Source organism: Empidonax traillii, unplaced genomic scaffold, assembly GCF_003031625.1.
Source record: "Empidonax traillii isolate 1590-97213 ecotype Southwest subspecies unplaced genomic scaffold, ASM303162v1 scaffold33:size3420811, whole genome shotgun sequence".
In the NCBI taxonomy this organism is placed as follows: Eukaryota; Metazoa; Chordata; class Aves; order Passeriformes; family Tyrannidae; genus Empidonax; species Empidonax traillii.
Window position 1 is genome coordinate 3,166,818 of NW_020955226.1, and position 23,902 is coordinate 3,190,719.

At 36.7% G+C, this 23,902-nt stretch overlaps 1 protein-coding gene across 4 annotated transcripts in view; it reads left to right on the forward strand.

The window, feature by feature from the left end:
- The first annotated feature begins 92 nt into the window (after window positions 1–92).
- DCAF17 (DDB1 and CUL4 associated factor 17) overlaps window positions 93–23,902 on the forward strand; it is a 37,333-nt gene continuing 13,523 nt past the window's right edge. The window contains exons 1-14 of one of the 4 annotated variants that reach the window (XM_027911589.1): window positions 93–295; window positions 1,529–1,632; window positions 2,955–3,045; window positions 3,969–4,111; window positions 4,883–4,961; window positions 5,108–5,197; window positions 7,273–7,380; window positions 7,893–7,998; window positions 11,054–11,196; window positions 12,574–12,683; window positions 13,077–13,164; window positions 14,708–14,803; window positions 16,205–16,360; window positions 17,082–17,809. In XM_027911589.1, the coding sequence (XP_027767390.1) occupies window positions 131–295; window positions 1,529–1,632; window positions 2,955–3,045; window positions 3,969–4,111; window positions 4,883–4,961; window positions 5,108–5,197; window positions 7,273–7,380; window positions 7,893–7,998; window positions 11,054–11,196; window positions 12,574–12,683; window positions 13,077–13,164; window positions 14,708–14,803; window positions 16,205–16,360; window positions 17,082–17,201 (1,599 nt within the window). In that variant the 5' untranslated portion in view covers window positions 93–130 and the 3' untranslated portion in view covers window positions 17,202–17,809. Of the gene's footprint in view, window positions 296–1,528; window positions 1,633–2,954; window positions 3,046–3,968; window positions 4,112–4,882; window positions 4,962–5,107; window positions 5,198–7,272; window positions 7,381–7,892; window positions 7,999–11,053; window positions 11,197–12,573; window positions 12,684–13,076; window positions 13,165–14,707; window positions 14,804–16,204; window positions 16,361–17,081; window positions 17,810–23,902 lie in introns of those variants that run through there. The other 3 variants (XM_027911590.1, XM_027911591.1, XM_027911588.1) reach the window with 3 other exon arrangements.

Here is a 23,902-nt window from a genome sequence, read left to right on the forward strand (position 1 = left end):
GGTCTGAGAGAAGCCCGGCGCGGGTGCGGGCCCTGCAAGGCTGCGCGACCCTCCGACAGCCAGGCTGGAGCGGGGCAGGAAGGCGAGCGTGGAGCGGGGCAGGAGGGCGGTCCCCCCCCGCCGGCCGGGAATGTGCCCGCAGGCGGCTCCCGGCCGAGTCAGGGCCGCCCCCCGGGCGCCCGGCCCTCACAACGTTTGCCGCCTCCTCGCCCGCAGGGCCCACGGCTTCTATGCCAGGGATGCTGGTGTAGCCCACAGGAAAAACCTGGGACTCCTCAGGAAGATCATGTGCCAGGTAATAGCGGGGCGTTTCGCGCTGACGGAATCCCCGCGCGTACTCGCTTTCAGTCGGGCGGGCTGAGTGTCAGTCCTCAGCCCAGGTGTTTGAGAAGTCTCTGGTCTTGGAGAGAAAAAATCTGCAGTTTTACTGAAAAGAGTTAGAAATGGTTAAATTTACTTCACGAGGCTCGGACCTAGAAATGTAGAAACGATTATGCTGTGCAAAAACTACAGAAGCACCTGTAAATCTAATAATTGTGTTAAGAATAAGCTTTTGTGGGATTTTACATCACTTATATCGCTAAGATGGCTTCATATTTAATACCAATAATAAATTCGTGGTGCTTAAGAGAGCATCAATGTTAAATTTGAAAGGAGTTCTCACAACTAAACAACCTAATCGGCAGAGTCCTTCAGGTAAACATAACCCTAATCAGTCAGTGAATTTATGGTAGAGAAAAAAATAGGAATTAAACCACTTAGAAACTGAACTCTTTTTTTAATCAGAACAATTACTGCTCCCATGCAGGAGTTGATAGGAATACATTGGAAGTGGAAGGGAATTGGCAGTTATATTGAAAATAGGTTTATTGGAAGTCAGCTGAAGTGTGTTCTTATGTAATTAGATCAATGGGCACGCAAGGTTTATTGAAATAAAAATAAGTATATATGATTTACACTTTTTTTTTGGCAAAACTAGAACCTTTGTTAATGGTATAAAGCTGCTGTACCCGTAATGCATGCAAGAAACTTCTATGGCAGCACTTTATTCCATTAACATTTCAGGCACTTTTTGCAAATAACTGCAAACACATTTTTCTACCTTTCGCACCAAACACCACTGGCAAAATGGAACTAGATGTTCAATAAATACAATTAATTACATATAAAAGAATTCTGTGCATATTTATGCTCTGGGGAGTTTAGTTCTTGATTTCAAAAGTCACCATGAGAGTTTAGTTGCCAGCTTCAATGCAGGTGAGATAATGACAGAATGTTCCTCACCCATGCTGTCCATTATAGGTAATAAAGAATCTTTTAATTTGGTTAAAAAAAAAAAAAAAGACAATTTTTCCGTGAGAAAGGTCTTTTAATTTGGTTTTTAAAAACCAAATAAGATTCTCTTTTATGTTTTCAGCTTTAAAGTTTCAATTAATGTAAGCTGTTAAGGTGCAGAAGCCAAATAAAATATTTTCCAGAAGCAAAGTTTATTACAAAAGCCATCATTATTACAACTACTGTGTTTCAGGAAAGTACTAAATTCAAGAATGTTTGGACAACTCATTCTGCATCTCCTATTGCCTATGAAAGAGGAAGAATATACATGGACAATTACCAGTGCTGTATTAGCAGGTAATAATTCACAATTACAAGGTACCCTGACGGTTTTGAGACTGTGATTCTGTGTTAGACACGTTACTAACTTGACTCATTCAAATAGCTGCTGTGAATTGAGCGGAATTTACCTAAGAATAAGAAATAACCAGGTGCATAAATCTCTGCTGAATTACATTTAGATGCCCTTGTATTTTAATGTGACACTTGCTTTGATAAAAGAAAGTTTGATCTTAGTAGTGCTGTATTAACTTCAGCTTTCAGAGTACTTTAATAGGAGGGAAAGATGGTCACTATTTTATAATCTACCACTGAAAAGCCAAATGAACAGTAGTTCTCTGCAATCTGGTAACTAGCAGTGTACAGATTTTGTGTCACAAAATCTGCCAATGCAACAAGCCTCATGTCTATGAATTCTGTATAAAACAGGTAAATTATTGTTCACTAGAAAGTACAGCATGCAGAGTTATGTGCTGGATTTTGCTAATGTATTTTGCAGATCAATTCTCTGATCTAATGTACTCTCTTATTCCATCATCAGTTGCAGAGGCACAGGTTAGGAGGCAGCATATGGCAGGGTAGAGGATGGGAAATCTGTTTACACCAGCCCTTGTCTTTGCCCGTCCCTCCTGTGAGGGAAGTAGCATGGTCTTGGAGAACTGCATTGCTGAGTAAGTTGTGGTCAGAGCAGTTTTGAGACAGTGTCATATGATACATAAAAGACAAATTACTCTGTCAGTGTAAACCACTGAGAGTTAATTAAATTAATCTATCACTTACAGCTGAGATCTAAATCTACTTCTATTCCTACATTGTCTGAATGCTTTCAGTACTGGGTTAACCTGTCTAACATCTTTCAGGTTTATCTTTGTCTCATCCTCTTCCAGAGGGGAAAACTATGCACAGTACAAAGCTTTTATTTTAGTTAGTAGGGTTTTTTAAAAATATGAAAGGCAACATTGGAAGAAGGGGAAGGTTCCAGGAAGATCGTTAGTTTCTGAAATATGCTTTCTTTTTAATGTATATCACTAAAGGAAGAATGTTACCATTAGGTTTGTTACTAAGAGAAAACAAAAACAAGCCCCAAACAAAGAAACAAAACCCCTACCAAACCACAAGACATAGAGAAGGTTAGCTTTTAAATATTACCTTATATTAACTATTGTTTATTAGGCCTTATTTTGAGAGAAAATTCAGTTATATTTACAGAGTAAATATAAGATGTATAGATTTCTGATCTGCCTAAGGAGAAGGCAGGATTTATAAAACTGTATGAAATGACTTGTTGATAGAATGTGGTCTATAAAATAGACTAATGATTATCCATCATTTTCCTCTAGCATTGCACAAGCCCCAAGAATACTTTATCAAAAGTCAAAGTGTGCTAAGTCAGAAAAAATAGAAGATGCTTTATTATTGGAATGCCCGCTGGTAAGATTATTTTTTACTAGAGCATTGTTGTGCAAAATAGTAAACTAATATATTTCAGTGAAATATATTTAGAGCACTCTTTCTCTGCAAACTACTTTCTCAATGTTTTTATGGAGTTAGGCCATTAAAGGTTTGCAACGTGTGCTGATTTATATTAACTGAACATTTAGAGGTATACTTCTCTGCATTTCTCAACAGTGCATTCAAATGCTTTTTCAGTAAGTGTTCATGGAAGATTTTATGCCTTTATGCTTATGCAACTAACTCTTAATTCCTTACAAAATAGATCCTGTTTATATTTTTCTTTATTCTTTAAATAGCAAGGACAGTAGCTGGGAGTTTTAGTTTTCATCAGATCTGTTCACATTAAAAAAACGAAAAAGCAGATGCGCTGAAGGCCCATTGAAGCAACTCTGCCCAAAATCTGTTCTGCTGTTTTTAACTAATATATAATTTCTCTCTTCCACAAGGAATTTTTCTCCCATCCAGTGTCCACAGATCTTAGAAATATTAGCCTGATCCTTGAGGTGCATAAAAATAAAGCAGTGTAAATACCTTTCTTAGCAGTTACTGTTATCCTTGAATGTCTTATTTTGCAATACTTCAACAATTTTCTCTTCAAGACTGGTATCAATTAGATCAATAAGCAGTTACACTTCATTTTTTGCAGGGCAAGGAAGTTTTAAAAGGTATGTTTTCTAGAAAAGTTAACTGTCTTACAAAAACTATGACAACAGATTTTTTATGGGAAAGGTGATTATTTGGCATGGACATGATCTTAGAGATACTGATGCCATTAGCAGGCTGCTTTCCTCGTTCAGTTTTTGAGGAATGTGTATTAAGTTTTGTGTTCTTCTGGTTGTGCCCAAATGTTATGTATCCTCATGGTAAAAATATTTTTCTAACACCTTTTTTTTATGTAGGGGGAAATGTTACCAAGTCCCTCAGATTATAAAGCTTCCCTGATAGTCTTGACGGTGCAGAACTGGCTTCTACGTCTCTCTGCTGACAGTGGAGAAGTACTGGAAAAAATATACCTTGCTGGTTCCTGTTGCAAATCCTTCAGGTATGAAACAACGACTAGGCTTAATATCATTAACAGTCATTAGCACTAGAGTGGAGAAGGGAAGTCATATTTATTTTAGTACCATCCTGTGGCTGACTACAGGTTTGTTAGTTTAGAGTGTTACCTGGAGTACTGCTCCTGCATGCTCTTACCTGTAGAAGAATTTTATCAGCTTAAGTATTACAGTCTTAAATTTGGTATCAAGTTCCACAAAACCTATGCTACTATTTGCTTTTCTCTGACAGCTTTACAGCCTTTAATATTGTAATGGCAACATACCAGGAAAGGACCTTTAAGCTGTAGAACAAACCTCAACAAACATACAAAAAATGCGTTTAAAATTTGAGCTGTTTGGAACTTGCTAACATTTTTCTCCATTTTGCTCATTTAAAGCAGAGCAGTTACTGCTTCTGGCAAACTGCTGCTTTTTTCAGTTCTCAGAAGAAATTATTTCCTTTAGGCTGAAGGATAAGACAGCGGTGATTATGAAAGGAAGGAGAAAAACTAAGATGGGGAGTGTTCGTGCTTTCCAAATTTTTCTTGCAATCCTGTATGGAATAAGCCATCCCTAGGTTCCGTGGGTGTTGCACTACTGTAAACAGCAAACATCTTGAGCACCTGTTCTGAATCAAGGACTGAAGTTTGCCTGGTCACAGGCACCTACATAGTTACAGTAGATTATATTTTATGTTTATATTTTATAAATATATATTATATTTACTAATGAATTTTTTTTAAGTGATTAAGATAGGCCTTTCTTGTCACAAATAGGTATCTGAGCTGGGATACTCCTCAAGAGGTAATGGTTGTAAAGACAGTTCAGAATAAACTCCCTGCAGCAGCACGGCAGGTAGGTTTGTTGAAAAACTGTCACTTTTACAATATTGATCAAAAAAATGTACAAGTACAAAGATGGAGGCATTGTAATTTGTTATTATGGCAGAAGATCAAGGTGTCCTACCATTAATAACAATATTCAATATTGTTCCTTCTCAGGCAGGAATACAACAGTCTGTATTGTTTTATCTTGCTGTATTCCAAGTTTTACCTCTTTCATTCATTGGAATGCTAGAAATAAACAAAAAGGTAAGTTAATTTCTCTATTAAAATTGATCTGTACTGTAGTTCTATGACAGTTCTAGTTTAGGCACTTGTTTCAGAATTTCAGAACTCATGGTTACAGCTTGTAAAAGGAGCTGAAACATTAATTAGCAGCAGCGTTCTTGTATCTGATAGGGGCGCTGGGGGCAAGATTCTTAATTGTAGTGACCAGAAGAGAAAACAGAAATACATTCTGGTATTGGGTTCGTCTTTGACACGTAGAAGGACTTTACTTAGAGCAATCCTAAGAATTAGGAAATCCTAAAGTAGACTTCTTTTCACCTCCTTAACAAAAGATAGATACGCCTCTGACCCAGTCCTAGTGGTAGTCTGTGCATTCTATACACAGTTACGAATTTTTCAAACTTCTATTATCACTCTTAATGGATGACAAATGTAAATATGTCCTGCTTTATCAGTCAAGAGCAAACAACCTTTCTGAGTTCAGTTTGAGACCTGTGAGTAAGAGCCTTTATACTGGGAAGCCTCGAGGTAGATTGCAAGTTTTCCAATGTTCTATTTTAAGCCAAGAAAACCCTGGATACAGCTTACAAATGGAACAGTAAAAACATGCAAACTCTCTCTTCAAGGTTCTGAGGTACAGTCTCATTCAGAGTCCAGAGCTATGAGTGAGTTTTAGTTGGTGCTAGGTTGGGTTGAGGCTGTAATTGGGATTGGGCTAGCAAGAGAAGGTGTGGGGTTAAACATTTTCATTTGAACCCATGAAAGTTTGGTGCACTGTCTGTTGTTCTGTTCAAAATTAGTATTTAGGACTGGAAAAAATGTTACCAGTATCAAAGGTATGCTCAACCTGGTTAGGAATGGCATACCAGATACATCACGGTCATAGTAGCAAAAGGTCTGAAAGAGTAACGCTTCAGCTGTGTCTGTACCGAGCACTCACCAGAGAAAGGGTTACACCTGGGAATAATGGCAGGGCAGAATTTAGGATGTGAGAATACACCCAGCAGAAGAAGCAACCAGTGAATGCAATGCCAAGCCTGAGATTAGATTAGATTAGATTAGATTAGGGTTACTGTTTAACACTGCAGAACGCGCCCATGCATCAGCTTTACTGAGATGGTACACAATAAATTCTGAGTTCAGAGTGGCTAAGGTCTCAAAGATACAAAGGAGACTTCAGAGTTGGAAGACTTAGGTTTGTGCCTGGAAGACACTGGGACCTACGATAACAAATGTATTTAAAGAACCATAAATCTAAGTAAAAGGCAAAGTCTCAGGAGTGAATATATCTTTCAGAACCAAACAGACCACAAGATCACTGATAGTGTTAAGATGTAGGAGTCTTGCAGCTTTTGGGTTTCTTTATATTTTTTAATTGTTTTTAAGCCTATTTTAACTGGCTTAATTGCTTTTTCACATAGTGTGCCAGATTAAAGAAATGCAAAATACATTTCCAAGCATATCTATTGAAAAATTACCAACATCACATTGTTATTCATTAAATATGAAGAATTAGTTTGTGGGGGTTTCTCAGTGATGTGTTAAACAGTGGCACAAGTGAATACTGCATGATTATTAAAAGCTTCTCATGTTGTGTCTAATTTGGATTCAGAGAGGATCCTGGACTCTGTGACAGCTGGATAATGTAGTTTTGGTACAGCTGTACACAGAGCTGTGAATAGACTAGTATTTTACCCTGGTGATAAAGAAAGAATAGAAGATCTGAAATCAAGACTTGTCGACTGAGTTGCTAGTTCTGCTAACAATCCTGTGGGATTGCTAGATTCCTAAAATCTATTCATGTATGATAATAACAGGGTAACAAGGTATGAAGATACACTGAGAACTTATGAGAGAATGAATCTGCTTGCAGATTATGACTAATCTAACCTTAGGTGTTAGAGCAGTGCAAAGTATTACAGAAACTCAGCAGGACAGATGAATTACAGAAAACTTCATGAACTTATAACACTGATCATAGGGTTTGGTCAGAATAAAAAATGAAAATGATTGCAAAATTAAGGACATAATGTCACTATTTTGCACTGTCTCAATTATTTCTTTAATGGAATACATTTTGCTTCCTTTTATTCCAGATATTTGGTAATAGTGTGACAGATGTTGCTGTTTCTAATGGAATCCTGATTGTAATGTATAGCATGGGTCTGGTCAGACTCTATAACTTCAAGGCCATTTTGGAACAGGTAATGAAATACAAAAGTTTTCATACAGTCCATGCTGTTTGGGCAACAAGTCATAAATATTCACATAATGCTGCATAGGTACATGGGGATTGTGTCAAGGGATAGAGTTCCTGCCTAAATCTATTTATAGTCAGAGGATGCAAATGGATACACTATCAGAAAATTCCACCTGCACCAGTTACAGGGTCAGACAGGCACTTCAGGGGAGTTACATAAACGTTAGACCAGATGTGCTCCACATAAATGTTAGACCAGGTGTGCTCCTCTTTACACACCTGGCCTTTAGATGATTGGGAAGGGCAGAAACTGGTGGGTGTGGAAGATGGATCTCAAACAGAACTGCAGTGAGACTTTTGAGTTTATATCCTTCCAATCAAAAGATGAACGTTGACTCAAAAATAAGCCCTCAAGCAGCATCTAACAGGATAAAGAATGCAGTAGTAATGAAGCAGTAAAACTAAACAACAAGTAAACATGCATCAATAAAGCTAAATTGTTCTGTGTTATTTTAGTTCATGGAACAGCCATTTGATTTGGGACAGGAATTCAACTGGAACGGTCAAGTGGGAGTTGTAGGAAAGTATCCATTTGGTCTTCCATGTAACATTAAAATAACAGGTAATTATGATCTTTGTATTTTTTGATATTTGTATCTTGGCTGGTGGCTTTTATGATTTAATTATTACTTATTTCACACCAAGAAAGTTAAAATTACTGTGCTTATATTGTGCCATAGCTATATTTCTGGATTTACATTATAGTAAAAATGTGGTTTGCTTTACTTCTAATTACAATTATAATAATGCAAGACATACCTAGAAAACTATCACAGCAACTAAGCTATCTGAAAGACCTCATAAGCAATGCATGAAATGGAAACCTCTTCCTCATTTCTGAGACCCAGCTGCTCTTGAGAAAGAGGAAGGGCTAGGATAGCTACTGGCAGCACCCAGAAACAGTACATGGTATGTAAGCAAACGGGAGAACATTTAATCTGACTTGCAGAGGAAGTTCAAGGAAACTGAATACAATTTGTCTGACTTCCATTTTGATAATTCTAGGTTGTCAGAAACGTGCCAGTTTCAGTGAGAACAAATTATTAAAAACAATTCTTATGCCTTAAATCATTAGCTTAGACATGTTCTGCTTTATGTAATGATTTTAATTTCTCTGAAATCAGACAGTTATTTCTGTTGGTGCATTTAGGATTAGAATTTGGTGCTAAGAATCTTAATGAATGACCAAAGACTGAGACTTTCTTTGAAACAAAAATACACTCTCACAACTTCTCACTCGAGGCACTTCCAAAAAAAAAAAAAAAAAAAAAAGTAAAGAAAGAAAGAAAAAGTTGGTTTCACAAATATCAAAGAATGCCTGTTCATTTTTTTAATTTGGAATGTTTTTCTATTAAATGTTTTTTACAGGTGATTGTCCACATAAAAAATGCTTTTGATCTTCATGTTCTCCAGCTCTCAGATAATAAGAGGGAAACCATCCAGATTTACATAAAAATGAGGGAATACATAAAATACAGACTTCCATAGTAAAGGCTTTCAGTTATAATGCAATGTTTTATCAACACAAAGTAATAGGCTGCTATAATTGATGTCTCAATTTCTGCAAAGGGAAATTTTTCCTCATTTTTCTCTCTCTCAGTCTGCAAAACCACCATTTAATGTTATGGGCCCTGTGGAAAACATGCTTATAGATCACTGTAGCTTTTAGTTTTGAGATTTGAAACCAGTGTACTGGAAAAAACATTTTTGATCTTGAATCCTAAGCAAGAGTTTGTGGTTAGGAAGTTCTGAACTCATGACACACATTTGCCATGGCTGCTCTTTGCAGATACTTGCATTCCTGTGGGTTTTGAGTTGTTTTCTTTTAAGAACATGAGATGGCCAAATGCTTCAGTGAGCAAGATCTTAAGATCTTATTTCAGAGTTTAGGCTTGTATTTACTATAACTTAATTGTGTGTTCATTTTCCTTCTTATTTAGTCCTAGCCTCCCTAAAGAAATTACCTGAAGGGATGGCCATTATTACAGTACTGTTTTCATGGTGTGAGGTACCCAAAAGGAAGTGTATAGAGATCAAACCTTACAGGCTGCTGTGTACTTACCACTTCATTTACAACTCTTAACTGGAGATGAATTTGACTTTGGTCACAGTGGAAGGAATGGAAAAGTACCTATAAATCTTCATTATGTAACTTCTAAATATCCAGAACTTTAAAACTAGTTTGATTTATTGATAGAGGATACGGTAATTTCAAAACAGAAAAAATACTTATTAGTGCTGCCAGGAACTACTTTATGACTTTATTTTAGATGAGTCTGGAAAGTTTTAAGGAAGTGAACAGAGAAGCTCAACTGGAGACTGAAAACTGGCAAGACTTGGGAAAGAACTTGCAAACAATAAAATAGGTGTTAAGCAACAAGAGTGAGTGACACACTGCAGGAAAGGGGGAGCTGAGGCAGCAGTCACATTATCACAATGGTTTAGGTGGCTGTGATCTTGCAAATCTTTGCCAAATGAACATAAAAAGAAAGGCATATTTTATCAGCAGCCTATACTGCTCAGGATTGATATACTATTTAATTTCACCATACATATACATATTTAATTGTATCATTTAGTCCATCTACCAGAATTTTTGAGGAACCTTGCTATATGTTTTATTTAAAAAGTTGATAGGGTTAAATGTTAACAAATTTTCTTGACTCATTTTTCATTTACTGACTGATTTTAATATCAGTAGGCCCTTTGCTTATGCTTCCATCTTCAACATTCTCTACATTTTCAGCAGATGTCTAAGTTTTTTATAACTTTGTTATATCTTGCACAGAATCTCCCGTTTCCTAAGTGTTAGTCCAAAAGACAGCTAGACAACTAGCCACTTTCCAGCTTAGGAGAGACTTCATTTCCATTGGCAGGGAACTAATTCCAGTCAGTCTATGTGCCAGAAACGTGAACAAAGGAAGAAGAGAGAAGCAAGAAGCACTCTGTAAGCACCAGTATCTCACGTCATGTGACATCTCAGAACCATTGGCTGGAACCTGGATAATTATCTAGACTAAGAAGGATAACAACAAGTCTAAATTTGGAACTGAAACGAAAACTAAAAAACATTAATTGCAAACATTTCCATATTTTTATTGATTTTTATGAACTCAGCTATAGATTGCATTCAGTGTGGTCCACACTATTTTGTTGTATTACACAAAAGGAGAAAGAATATTCTGATTTCATTTGAGACTGCTGCTTGCTGTTTCCAGCTATTTATGGCTATTTTTCCCAAGAGAATATTGACCCTTTTGATATGGTCTTTTGATCTGTTCATGTGTACATTCTTTCTCAATCAGATGAGCTGGATTAAATTTAATTATTTGCTGTGTCTTTGCTCATCCAGCTCATTTGGAGTGAAGTAAGTCAAAGGTACTAGAAGAGCAGTTGAGCATCAACCTCTGAGAAGGCAGTAACCCTCCCCAGGGAGCTGCAGATTTGTGCTTGGATGTTAGGTGAGGTAGCATAGCTGGTGATGGAAAAAGGTTCACAGCAGTGCATTTCCACCAGTCTTCAAAAGTTCTGAACTTTATTGGAATTAGAATTGTAAGGATCAATGGAATTATGACTGTTCTGCTACTAATGGTGTTAACATTACCGAATATTTGCAGATACCCCACCTTTGCTATTTGAAGCATCTTCTCTGGAGAATGCATTTCAAATTGGAGGTTACCCTTGGCATTATATCATCACACCTAACAAGAAAAAACATAAAGGAGTCTTCCATATTTGTTCTCTGAAAGACAATGCTTTGGTAATATATTCAGATAGCAGCTTCTCTGAAATTAATGTGTATCATGTTTGTCTTCATCTCTTATTCTGAGTAGCATTTGAGGTAATATTGCCCTTGTTTTCCAATGTGGTGCTTTTGCAGGGATCACCCCAGAGTATCAAATCAGCTATCCCATGGAGTCGTGTAAAATGTTTCCTTCTGAATTAATACTGCTTCTCCTATTTCCTTCATTCCAATATAATAGTGGCACTGTCAGGTCTAGACAGCACTGTATTCGTGACTTAAAACTTAAGTCTCATTACCTGATTCCTTGCATGGTAACATCTTAATGCACTTCTGACTAGTCAGCCTACCAAATGCTGACTAAAGAATTATTTTAAATTTTTAGAAATGGCAGAATAAGTTTCCTTAATGTTTGTAGTTTATTTTTGATTTTTGCTTTCTCTCTCTCCCTAGAAAGACTTCATTGCTCAGTATAATCCCTCTCTATTCCTAGAAAGGTTTTATTACTTAGTTTAATCTATTCCTAATTATTTTTATGTACTGTTCATCATATATTCTTTTGTGTGAGCTCTCCATCTCAGCTTTTATTTTCAACCTGGAGTTGACCTGAAGATCATTCTGTAATACAGGCAGCTTCTAGGCCTGTTCAGAGTTCTTGACTAAATAAGTCTCATCTGTAGATGTCCTTATCTGTTTTGCTAGCCTGATCAAATCAATGATTTCCCCTCCTATGTCTTACTGTCAAAACTGTTGTTTCACAATTGTAGCTGAAGATCAATTTTGATTGAAATGGACATGTACAATCCTTTCTTATCTGTTTTTTCTATATGGGTTCATGTATTTGAAAATGTGAATGATCAATGTCAGCTAAATTTAACACCAAAAAGCTACTACCAGAGTCCCAAGGTTTTGACCAGCTTGCATCTGATTGCTGAAACCACGAGCTGTCCCAGGCTTACATGCTCTACAAATAATTTCCAAAAAAGAGGCTAAGCCTGAGGTTTGACGCTCAAGTCAAACTTAGTGCTAATGTTTGTCTCATGTCTTGACACATCCCATGTCTTGGATACTCAGATTGCTGGAATTGTTGATGTGTTTGCAGAGTGCAGGCTAAATCTTTTGCTTAGTTTCAGGAGAGAAAAGACTATATATAGCTGAGGTCATTGCTTATTGCATATTAAAAATGTTGAAACTGTTCCATAGAATATCTTGAGAATTGGAACTGAATCTTTTTATTATTGTTGTTATTATTATTGTTCCACTGCCATCCTTTCTGGTCATGATTAGGAGCAATACTTAAAAACCTTCAGAGGTATGTAGTGAGGAGCTTAAGTATTTCCTCTTTAATTAGATCTGTGAGACTTTCAAAATACTAATATTCCTTTTCTTCTTCAGGCAAAAAATGGCATACAGGATATGAAATGCTGTTCACTTGAACCTGACTGGATATATTTCCATCCAGATATGTCAGGTAGAATAATCCACGTGGGACCAAATTTGATAAAGTATGAACCTCTTTTTTTTTCAAGTCCTATTTTCATCAGAGCAGAGATTGCAAAACTGCACAAATTCAGTAGTTTGACAGTTTGGAGGCCAAAACACACATCAAACTATAGAAACTGTAAAATTCATTAATTTGTCAGAACCAGAAGTTCTGGTAGAAACATCTACAGATTTCTATGTGATGAATGTGGGCACTGGAGGCCAGAGTCTAGATTTTTATATGAAAAATGTTCGAGGACGACTGTGTTAAAATTTCATTGATAAACATAAATTACAAAAATAATTAATTTCCATTTGACTTACGATGTTTTTATGTACAAGATTTTTTAAAAAAAGTGTTGCAGTAGGCAGATTAGAGTATGTGACTGACTTTGTAATTTCTGTTTCTTTTGTAGAGTCTTGAAGCTTAAGGAAGTTAAAAATCATCCAGATCAAATGGAGATTGCAGAAGATTTTACGATTGTAGCCAACAGAGAAAACTGTGTGAGTTTAGTGTCTGAGATCACAGTGTATGATTTTGAGCAATACACAGGGAGTTTGCATATATGAGTAATCACTGTGTTTTATGGGCTCTATTCAAGGTTTATTGAAAGACATTCTGTGTCTTCATCAGAGTTTAAAAGAATTTTTGAGAGCAGTAACATTTTCAGGATAGATTTCTGAAACCTCCAGTCTTTTCTTTAGATTTCAGCGTTCTTTATGGTGTGCAGTATCACATGTATCATGGATATAAAACATACTTAATAGATGGTGACAGATTTGCTTCAAATGAAGGTGCTACTAAGTGATAATTGTGTGCCTTTCTGGTGCTCAGGTAAGTTGATCATACAAATACTGGAAATGTTTCAAGTCCCTCATAACTTATGAGTAAGTCTTCATAAGACAACAAAGACAATATCTTGCTTCCAAAAGTCTGTTTCTTTTCCTGGCTGTGCACACCTGTGACAGGTTTGGCATTCATCTAACTCTTGGTGAGCCAAATCAGTGCACTAAAATAACAGAAAAGGTGAGTGCTTGTCTGCTTGCCTGGTTAGCTGAACTGGAGCAGAACAGAACTGAATCATCAGTGGATCAGAAGAGTGCGGAAATGTAGAATCAAGTGGTGAGGAGATGATCTAAACCTACTGGTAGGACTGAGCTCTTAAATCATCTCAATTGTTTTGTGAAGTCTTTTGCGATGTAAAATCACACAGACAATCTAACATCAAAAAGGTTAAAGAGCACACTCATGAAGAAAATTTTTTTATAATGGCTGGAACTGTCATTTTGCTTCAGCATGCAAGGTTATGTCTTGCCTACTATCAAGTTTTTAGTTTGAGTACTGTAAAATGCCTGGAAATTGCTCATACTAAAATTTTGAAGCTTTTGCAGAAGAAAGGTTTGCGTATTAAAAATCTACACAAACTCAGGAGTAAATATTCCATTGAATTCAGAAACTGAAATCCAGGTCATCTAGTATGGACTCGCCATACTGGTTTTCTAGGGTTTGTTTAGATAACTTCTGTTACAGTAAGAACAAAGAAATAAGAGTTTTAATCCTGTCTGTGCTGTGCCTATTCCTTTTGACTTCCATTGTGACACCGATAACCCAGTTTTGAATGTTTCTTGTGGTAATGAAGCCCAGTGGAAGCAGCCATGGTGATTTAAGATGCTACTTTTCCCATCTTCTGCAACTAAGAGTTTAAGAAGCAAGCTGATGGTGACTTAGCTGTGTCAATTCCCATTCCAGCATCTTGGTTCCAGACACTTCTGTTCTAAAACTTATGGTAGCTGAGAACCTTTGCCACCTCTACAGGACTGAGAACCTCTGCATATGAGTAAATATTAATAATACCTCAATTAAAGTTACCAAGTTCATGAACCTTCATAAAGAAGCCATAGCAGCCTAGGGCGATGCACAGATTATGAGTGAAACAAGGTCTGAGAGATTAAAACAAGCTCAGAAAGCAAAATATAGGAAATCGTCAAAAAGATGGAAACTGAAATGCTCTGAAGTCTAGAGACACTTCTTTGTGTTTCTCCAAAGGTGAACAACACTGTTACCGTAACAGCTTCTGGTCGAGTGGTGAAAAAGCGTTTTAACTTGCTGGATGATGACCCAGAACAAGAGGTAACTGATGCAGTGAGTAAGACCACTTCATGGATTATTTTAGGTGCTTAGCCAGCCAGAAGCCATTCTTGTTTCAGGTGCAGTGGGTATAACCATTATGTGTATCTTTGAGTTCTTTATTCTTCTTCTGTCTGTCTTTTTAACTTCTAATTGCTTCAAATACTCTCTGTCATCTTTTCTCCTTAGTTGACATTTGAGCTATGGATTTTTTTCTTTCTTGCAAGAACTGCTCTTATGCCCCACGATACCATCATAACTCCATTTAACTTCAGTGGCAAAGAAAGGAGATATTAATGTGACAAACCATTACTCTTTTCTCCATTCAAATATCTCCTTTAAATATTTCTTAAAAAACATTTTATAAAATGAAATAAATTTTTTTTTTTTCTCTGTTTAGTTTCCTCTTGTCTTTGATGTAGTATCTCTAAACTCCATTTTCCTCTCCCAGTTACTTTGATTAGATTGCAGGAAAAGGTATTTAACATTTTTCCTTTAAGTAACTGCTTCTTGAGAGTGAACACCACATGCCTTGGTGTTGAGTCTTCAAGAAGTTGTGAAAAGTATTTTTTTAGCTCTCTGTCTAGAGCAGGAGCTGTAATTGTCATAAGCACAACAGTTAAAATGCATCAGTTTCGGGCAGTCACTTCTTTTTTTCTGAGAAAATAGATTTTACTATGGTAAAACTACAGCACCGTGCAATATAACCCTTAGGGGTCTGCAGTTCATTTCTATCCACCTTTTCTTTTAACCATAATAAAAATAGTCTACACACTATTTTTTTTCCCTGCTGTTACACTTTACTTGGGATTCCAGTAGATGTTTTTATATTATGGAAGAAAAAGATTGGCTTGAATTTAAAGAGTATGTCACATTGAAATAAAGGCAATTAAGTTAGTTCACAATCTTTACATTTTGGTCTCAGTTGTTCACTGACACACTCTGTGGAGCAAAAGAGAGCTCTGAACAGGACATAGAAATATTCATGTGAATGGAATTACCCTAATATACTCATCCCCTAATATACTCAACCTTCAAGCCAGTGAAGGTTTTAAGTTACATTGTCTCTATCTACTATGTCTGCTTCAAGAACTTAAATATATTTCTTCTGCCACTTTAGAAGTACCTCTTTTCTATATCCTGTATGTTATATATAAAAATACATCTACTTGCACATTAGGATTTTTCAGAATATCACTTTCTTTTCTCCTGCTTAAGGAATTTCACTGAAATACACTGGACAACTCATGTTGGGTATCAGTGTCCCAAAGTTTTCTTTATCAGACCAGAAGACATAAGAACTAGAATTTTTCCAATTGTGCTTTCGCCAGAAAGAAAGAAGAGCTATCTAATTTACGTGGAGGGGAATGTGAATTTATGTTTTATTTCTAAACTTGAGGTTTTGTTTTTCCTAAGACATTCAAAATTGTGGACTATGAAGATGAATTGGATTTATTATCCACTGTGGCAGTTACTCAGATAGGAGCTGATGGAAGAGCTCACCTTGACTTTCACTGTAATGAACATGGGATTCTACTTAAGAGTATTCCATTCCGGGAGTCCTGGGATGTGGTGAGGAAAATTCCTGTCTTTTGTTCACACTGTCTCTTCCCCATGCTCATTTACCTGCCATTTTTGTTCAGATTTGAAGCAGATATATAAATAGTGTTGCCAAGGGATGAGATTTGTATAAAATAATAATTACAAATCAAATTCTAAAATTGTAAGTATTCCATTATTTGAAATTATTATTCTTTCCGTTTGTTGATTTGTTTGGGTTTTTTGGTTGGGGAAAGGGCTGTCCTTATGATTTTCTGAAGTATTTATCAACTTGAATACCCTATGACTAGTTTCATCAGATTAACTTTACAACTTGTAAAAAATGTCACTATCTTAACTTGAACTGCTCATACATAGAATTAAGATGGACCTCCCTGTGGGTGTATTTGGAGAGATGGAGTGGGCTGTTCATACAGTCCAAGTTTAGGTGGACATCCAGCTTAGGTGGTCTGAAATTTTCAGCACCTTTGCACCTCCTTTATCATTGACTGCATAGGCCACTTGGGATCTTAAATCAGATGCATCTAATTGCAGCCAGATAAAATAGCTATGTGAGAAACCTCTCAAAGTTTTAAAATTCTGTCCTTTATCTGGAAGAGCGATCTCTGTGTATCCACACAAATCCTGGAGGTCACCAATGTTAAATATTTTTTCTTCCTCGTGCAAAATGGTATGGATATTAACAAGTTGTGGAAATAGAGACTACAATCCAATTTTTTTTTTCTCATTTCAGACTTATAGTCATGAAGTTTACTTCGACAAAGACCTTGTACTACATATAGAACAGAAGCCTAACAGGAGATTCAGTTGTTATGTTTACCAAATGGTTTGTGATACCGCAAAAGATGATTAATGCTCAAGCCATGAAAAAACAGAAAGTGTTTTGTAAAAAAGGAGGGAGAACTTTTGAATATATTTAAACCATAAACAACAACTACAGAGACTTCAGTTTGGATGTTATTTAAGGACTCCATACATAGAACATAGTCAGCTACTGTTTTTCTGGCAGGATTTAATCTTAACATTTTGTACTACTACAAGAGGTTTTGAGTTTTTTTTTCTTTGTAACACTGTACACTTGCCTGTAGTCCATAATGGCTCTTCATGTATTCACCAATTCATCATTAATTCTAGATGCAGCATTTATTGCTTCTCTTCAGCAATAGGATTGAAATACTGGACATCAAGGAGAAAGATGTGGATTTACTGATTATCTGCCATCTGCTGTGATCTGTCTTATATAGTTTTACCTATGCAACTCTAATATAGACTGTCAAACAAAGTATGTAAAACTGTCTAGGATAAATTTTATATGTAGCATGACAATTGCAGTGTTACTATTAAACCACTTAGACAAAATCCTTCTCTTGCTTTTCTGTGAGAAATAAAATCACGCAGGTTTTCTGGTTGTGTATGTATTGGTTTAAAGATAAATATTAATAAATTATGTATTTTACTGTCTTTTTAATTTATATTTTTACACATACATATAGATATAGCGGTTCTCTGGTTCTTTCTGTGCCAAGGGTCAGGAGTGTGAGCCAAAGCTCCCAGCTGCTCACCCTGATCCCTACCTGGTATCTGGGAGTGCCGTGTGGTATATTCAGAATCTGCAGAATGCAAGCTTTCATTTTAAATTAAAAAGCACCTACAACAAAACCCAGGCTGGAGACTTCATGGTGATAAAGAGTGTTTCCAAATGTAAGCCAAAGATGGGCTCAGGCGCGTTGCTCTTGGAGGGAAGGACCAACATTAACCAATCTACCAACTACCATCACCATCATCATGAGCATGGTAATTCTAAATGCAAATATTCTTTTTACTCCAAGCTTTACTAATTAAGCATGGATCATTCTAGATGATGCAATAGGGAAGAGCTCTAGAAGAATGATAAAAATTTTCTATTTCGAGTTTTTACAAAAAGTGTAATGCAAAAGAAAAAGTGAACTACATTGTGGAAAGAAAACAACAACGCAAAATGGACATTTATGAAGAGAATGAAACAGCAGTAGTAATAAAGGGCAGCAGCAACACCCAATTTCCACCCTCGCTTCCATAAATTTTCAGTTAGTGTCCAGGAAAGAACACCTGTCCATTAGCTGCTATTTTATAAGTAACTACATAACTAATACATGAAGGTAATGAGTCTGTAAGGCAGAAGACCCAACTCTCCAGCAGATACTTAAGGTACATTTTATGCTTATTTCTGTTTGGTTTATTGAAGCAGTTCCTCCTAGAAAAAGACATTTAAACGTCATTGTTTATTAAATACTGCAAGCTATTGTCAGTAGTTCATGTCAATCAGCTCTAATTTTCAGGAGTTTGCTATACTTCCCAGTGGCTTATTCTTAAATTATTACAGACTTCTGAAATTATATTCTGCTAAATCTATAAATGTACCTCAGTATCCAAAAATGCAGCAATTTGTAATGACCAAAAGGCAGCCCCGACTTTGATGAAGATTGTGGGGTCTCAGGTAAGAAATTCTATCACTCTAAACACACACTGTGTTGCTGCACTACAGTAATGGCAGATGTTCCATCCTGGAAGATCACACGGATATTTTCATTCAGAAACAAGAGTGTTTTGCTTTAAAACACTTTGAAAGCTATTTAAGGGTAAAGATTCCCTAGTAATTAGGCCTGAGCACTTCTGTCTTCACACCCTACTTACTAACAGGCTGGAACACACCAAAGAAACAGAATCAAGCTGTGAGTTGCTTTCTGTACCTATGCAGAGACCCAGAAAATTCTAAACATAAACTTCTGTTTAAATGGGAGGAAAATCCTGACCACAAACCAGTAGTATTTAGACTGTTAATAAAAAAACCTGTATCTAAACCAAATACAAATACCTGCATGCTTCGTGGCAGCTCATCTGAATCAACTGCGTTTACTTCCAGTTACATTTTTAAACTCATCCACCAGAAAAAAACTACTTTGCCAGGAGATTTCATATGTAGGCATTTTTTGGTCACTATTGCTGGTAGTGGTGTACTATTGTGCAGTGTCAAATTGATAATTTGAATTAATGCATTAGATTTGACTTAGACCTATAGTTTGATGTCCATTTATGATGATTCTAGAGCACTTAGCTTTCTTTTTTTCATAATGTAAATTAGGTACTTGGAAATCTCTTACACAATCTGAATAATTCAGTATGCTAAAGAGTAACAGCGTTTGTAAAGTGGAAAAGTTCGGAGGAAACCCATGTGGTTTCCATTACAGAGGAAAAAATATTCTTGTGCACATGCCCAGAATAATTATCTACAAGCATCAAAGTGTGACATTAGTACAAGAAAAGACGAAAAAAAAAAAAGCTTTGAAAAAAACAGAAGTAACTTTTTCAAATGTAGTTTATTTCCCATTTCTAAATTAAGAAATTAGGATTAATAAAATAAGAGAAGACAAAAATTTTCTTCACTTCTCATAGGTAGTAGCTTCATGATCAGGAAACCCGTTTACTGATAGTTTTTTGTTTTACAAAAATCAGACTAAAGAATTATTGGCATGAAATTGTGAGTTCCCTTACTTCCTGTGTATTTCAGGGGGTGCTTAGCACTCGTGCTGTGGCTTCCAGAGTCTGCAGATAAAGCCTCAATTCATTATTTCAAATGCAATCTCAAGTGCATATTTAATAAAAGATCAAAGCTGAAAAGTTCATGCTTCTATTATTTTCACTAGCACTAGATGCCCAAGGAGAAAATTAGCTTCTATAGAGACAGATGTAAATATGTATGTGAACTGTTAATCTGAATAAAGACTCAAACGTGTATTTCAAACATAGAGTTGAAGGGATCTTACTTTTGCCAATTAAGTGATCTCACACAATCTTTCTGCATTTTCAGTGTGGAGAAATGTTTCTTTATACTTCTGTTTGTTTCTGGATATGTCCAGTTACTTTAACAGCACAGTTTCTTGCTCATTTTATTCTCATTTTGTATTTTATTCTCCTTTTGTTATTGAAAAAAATGCCTTTTATATTACTTAACAGTAACTGAAGACTGCCAAAAACTCACCAGCAAGAGATTTGTTTTCCTTATGGAACTGTAACAGCTATCCCACATGATGGAACAGCTAATAAATTAATTTGCTCCCCAGTTATGATAAAGATTGTTAATAGGAATAGCTGCTAGAGAGGACACCTGCATAGGGTGGCATGCAGGCTGCTTCCTGAAGGAACAGTTGGCAGGAAGTGCTGTCAGCTGCTCAAAGCAAGATCTCTGGGCACTCTGCCTGCAAATGGCAAAATGTTGGTCTAGGAAGTAAAAAGATCATGAACGAGTGAATTCCCGTTGGATTTCACTGAGCATTGTTCGATACAAACTTCTGATGTTGCCAGAATGAGCAAAACCTAAATGATAAGACCAAAAAAGGGGAGAAGGCAGTAAAAATGTGGTTTTTCTAAGGCTGAACCACAAAAGAACATGGAACAGCAACTGAGGTCTTTCCTAACTGCCAAGTATTGCTACAGCCACAAGTACAAAACTTTTTTAAAGACTTTCTTTTTTCTGGAAGGTGTGTGAATTGATCTGATATGTATGTAGCAATGGCTCACCAATAATAATTGCATTGAATCAACATGATTTCAGGTGTCTCTGATACACAGACTTAATATGTTATGAGTACTAAAAGAAGGAAACAAGGATTCCAGTATTTAAATCAACGTTAGAGATATTTAAGGGAACAGATTTTTTTGCAGCTATTTCACAATCTTAGATTTTCAGAGAGGATCACTTGAACCTCTCCGGTAGCTACACTTGGCATTTATGCAATTGTAACTTTAGTATTTACTTCTCCTTTACTGAAGTTACAAATTGATGACCCAAATAACCTTCAGGAGCTCCAAAACAATTTTATGTCAACGCATTCTAAAGTTTATAGATTGAACAAATTTAAAGTAGTTAAAGTGCTTTCTTCAGCTAACAAAAGATTACATGAACTGCAAAAATAGGCTGGGTTGTTTTTTGTTTTTTAATAAAAAGAACTAGGTATCCTAGCAGAGTGAAGAGTTACAATGAGGCAATTGTTAAGAACTGCTTGGTATAGCCTAATAACTCATTTAGTAAACCGGGAGTACAAATGCCTTGTTCCTGCCTGTGTGGAGAAGGAAATTGAGTTCTTGGGAACATATTTTTAGGGAAGAGTAAGTGCACATTCTTCTGAGGAAAAGAAAAAAGGAATCTAACATTCACTGGAATTACTCCACCGAGTGGTTAAAGAGCTCTGGCTTCCTTGAGATGCTGCAGGAGAAGCAATGCATTCCACGGGACAGGACTGCAGGCTCTCCAGACAGTCCCCAGTGAGAGCAGTTTGCCAGCAGACAGACAGGAAAATTATTCTGTGAACATGTTTACTTGGATGCTCCACAATTAGACTCATACATGGGCAGTTTTCCTGATTCTGTCTGAAGTTAGTCTCAGCCTTGGGTATGTACTGTGTGCGTTGGCTGCCTCTGACCTGCACCTTGGAGCATGGTCACAGCACGTTTCCATGCTCTGGGGCATCGGAGATCTAGGAAACTCCTGAGTGCTGACACCACGCTCTTCCTAGTTTAGCTCTTTATAATGCCACTGCCCCTTCTTTGTACTGCCTGGAAGCTGGCTTGATTTTATGACTGTCTTACAAACATTTTGTTTTGCGGACCACAGCAGCTTACTTCCAGCACTTCTACTTCAACAAAATCACTTTTTAAAAATTTTTTTTCCCCCTTTCTCAATGATCTGGATAGAGAAGAAAAATGGGATTCCAAAAGTGCTACCTCTCTTTGTATTTGATAAACACAGGGGTGCAGAGGCCTAGGTGGAATTTCCCAGTCATTGTCTAGGAAATGAAAAGATAGGAAGGACTGGCTTTTTCTGATAAGGAAGCAATGAACATTGAGCATTAGAAGAGTGCCCATCCTGCCCCTCTCTTGTCATTGAGTACACACTCACTGCAAGGCTGCTGAGCAGTGGGGAACAAAAGGAGAAAGCACAAGTCAAATAAAAACTGCAAGCTGTAAAATTTTATAATCTTGCTTTGACAATTCCAGCTACCGCCATGGAGTCCCCAGTTTTAAAATACTTTAACAAAATACCTTAAATTATTAGAAAAATATGCTACAACTCACAGAAGCCAAATGTTTATGTACTGAACAACAACAAAGAGTTTCATTGCATAGGTAACAATGACTGGCCTATAACCAGTACTGAATTTTGGAAAAGCTGCATTATGTGCCTTATTTTGTCGCAGCAAAAGCTCTCTCTGGGGTGGAAAATAAGTAAAAATTATTTTTAGGAAGCATCTTATCCCACAGTCACAATTTTTGCAAAGACAAAATTAGTGATGCCTTCAATAGCAAGCATCAAATGGTTCTGTAGCTTAGGCATGGAACTCAATACCAAAAAGAGCAAAAGGATCATTCTGGTTTGCTTGTGCTATTCCAACACTAATTATTTAGACTTCTTTGTCAGTATTACTCCTGGTAAGATAACTTCTACAGGGGTATTTCTAAAGCTCCCACAAAAGCCAGTTACATTAGCTGCCAGAACAAACCTGATTGGACTATCTCAGCCCTTTTGTTTGTTTACAAGATGAATAGCCACTGGGCTTCTGAAAAACCCATCCAAATGCTCTATGGAATACTGCAACTTATCTAAAATATCCTGTTCTACAGCTTCGATCTTCAGTGACTTGTCCAGCATGAAAAAGCAGAAATAAAGTTGTAGCTGGTAGAAGAGGCTGTAGTACATTCCAAGTACAGCTCTGACAAGTCAGTTACTGGTGACTGGAAACCAGAAATACTTCCCATATTGAAAAATTACATCAGAAGCACAAAATAATGATCTATGGTGACATGGTGTGTTGCTTAGACAAGCATTTGTGTATATTTATGTCTAGGCTCCTGCTCTAAAAATATATGAATGGTATAGCAACGATGACAGAAGTTCCCAAATACTGCAGGAACAATACAGGCAGAAATCCAAAATTTCTGCCTGTATTTCTGCCTCTTCAAAATAACCTGTGAATCTTTTTTTTTATAGGTCTTATTTTGTCTGTCTACTTTTTAAGTTCTTCCAGGTCTAAAGTTACAGATACCCTACATCTGACAACGCAGCAACCCAAAGAAAGAAGTGTGTATTAGGTTATGTCCCAGCAGAACTGCTAAGAGGGAGCACACACTTGACAGAGTTGGTAATGTACTGGAAAAAATCATTGTCTCTAAGAAACAGAGGCTCTGGGAAAGAACAGAGGGCCTGGTTAACAAATGCAGGTGTTCATTGATCCAAGAGACTTGGAAGACCTGTACAGGATAGTTTCCTTCTTATGCCAGGGGAGTTTTGTTTTCCAAAGAGATTATCAAATGCGTCAGCAGTCAGCTGTATCATGTTGAGTTCCCACTCCCATGTAAACATGCAATCCACTTGGACATTGTAGCTGTGCTAAGGATCGCTTCTGATTCAAGACCAATCTGACATTTGCATCAGGTGGGCAAGAAGAGGTGGAAGAACAGGAAACAAGGAGAAATATGGGCAGGAGTTACTAATTGTGCTGCTTAAAATCCTCTCTGTAT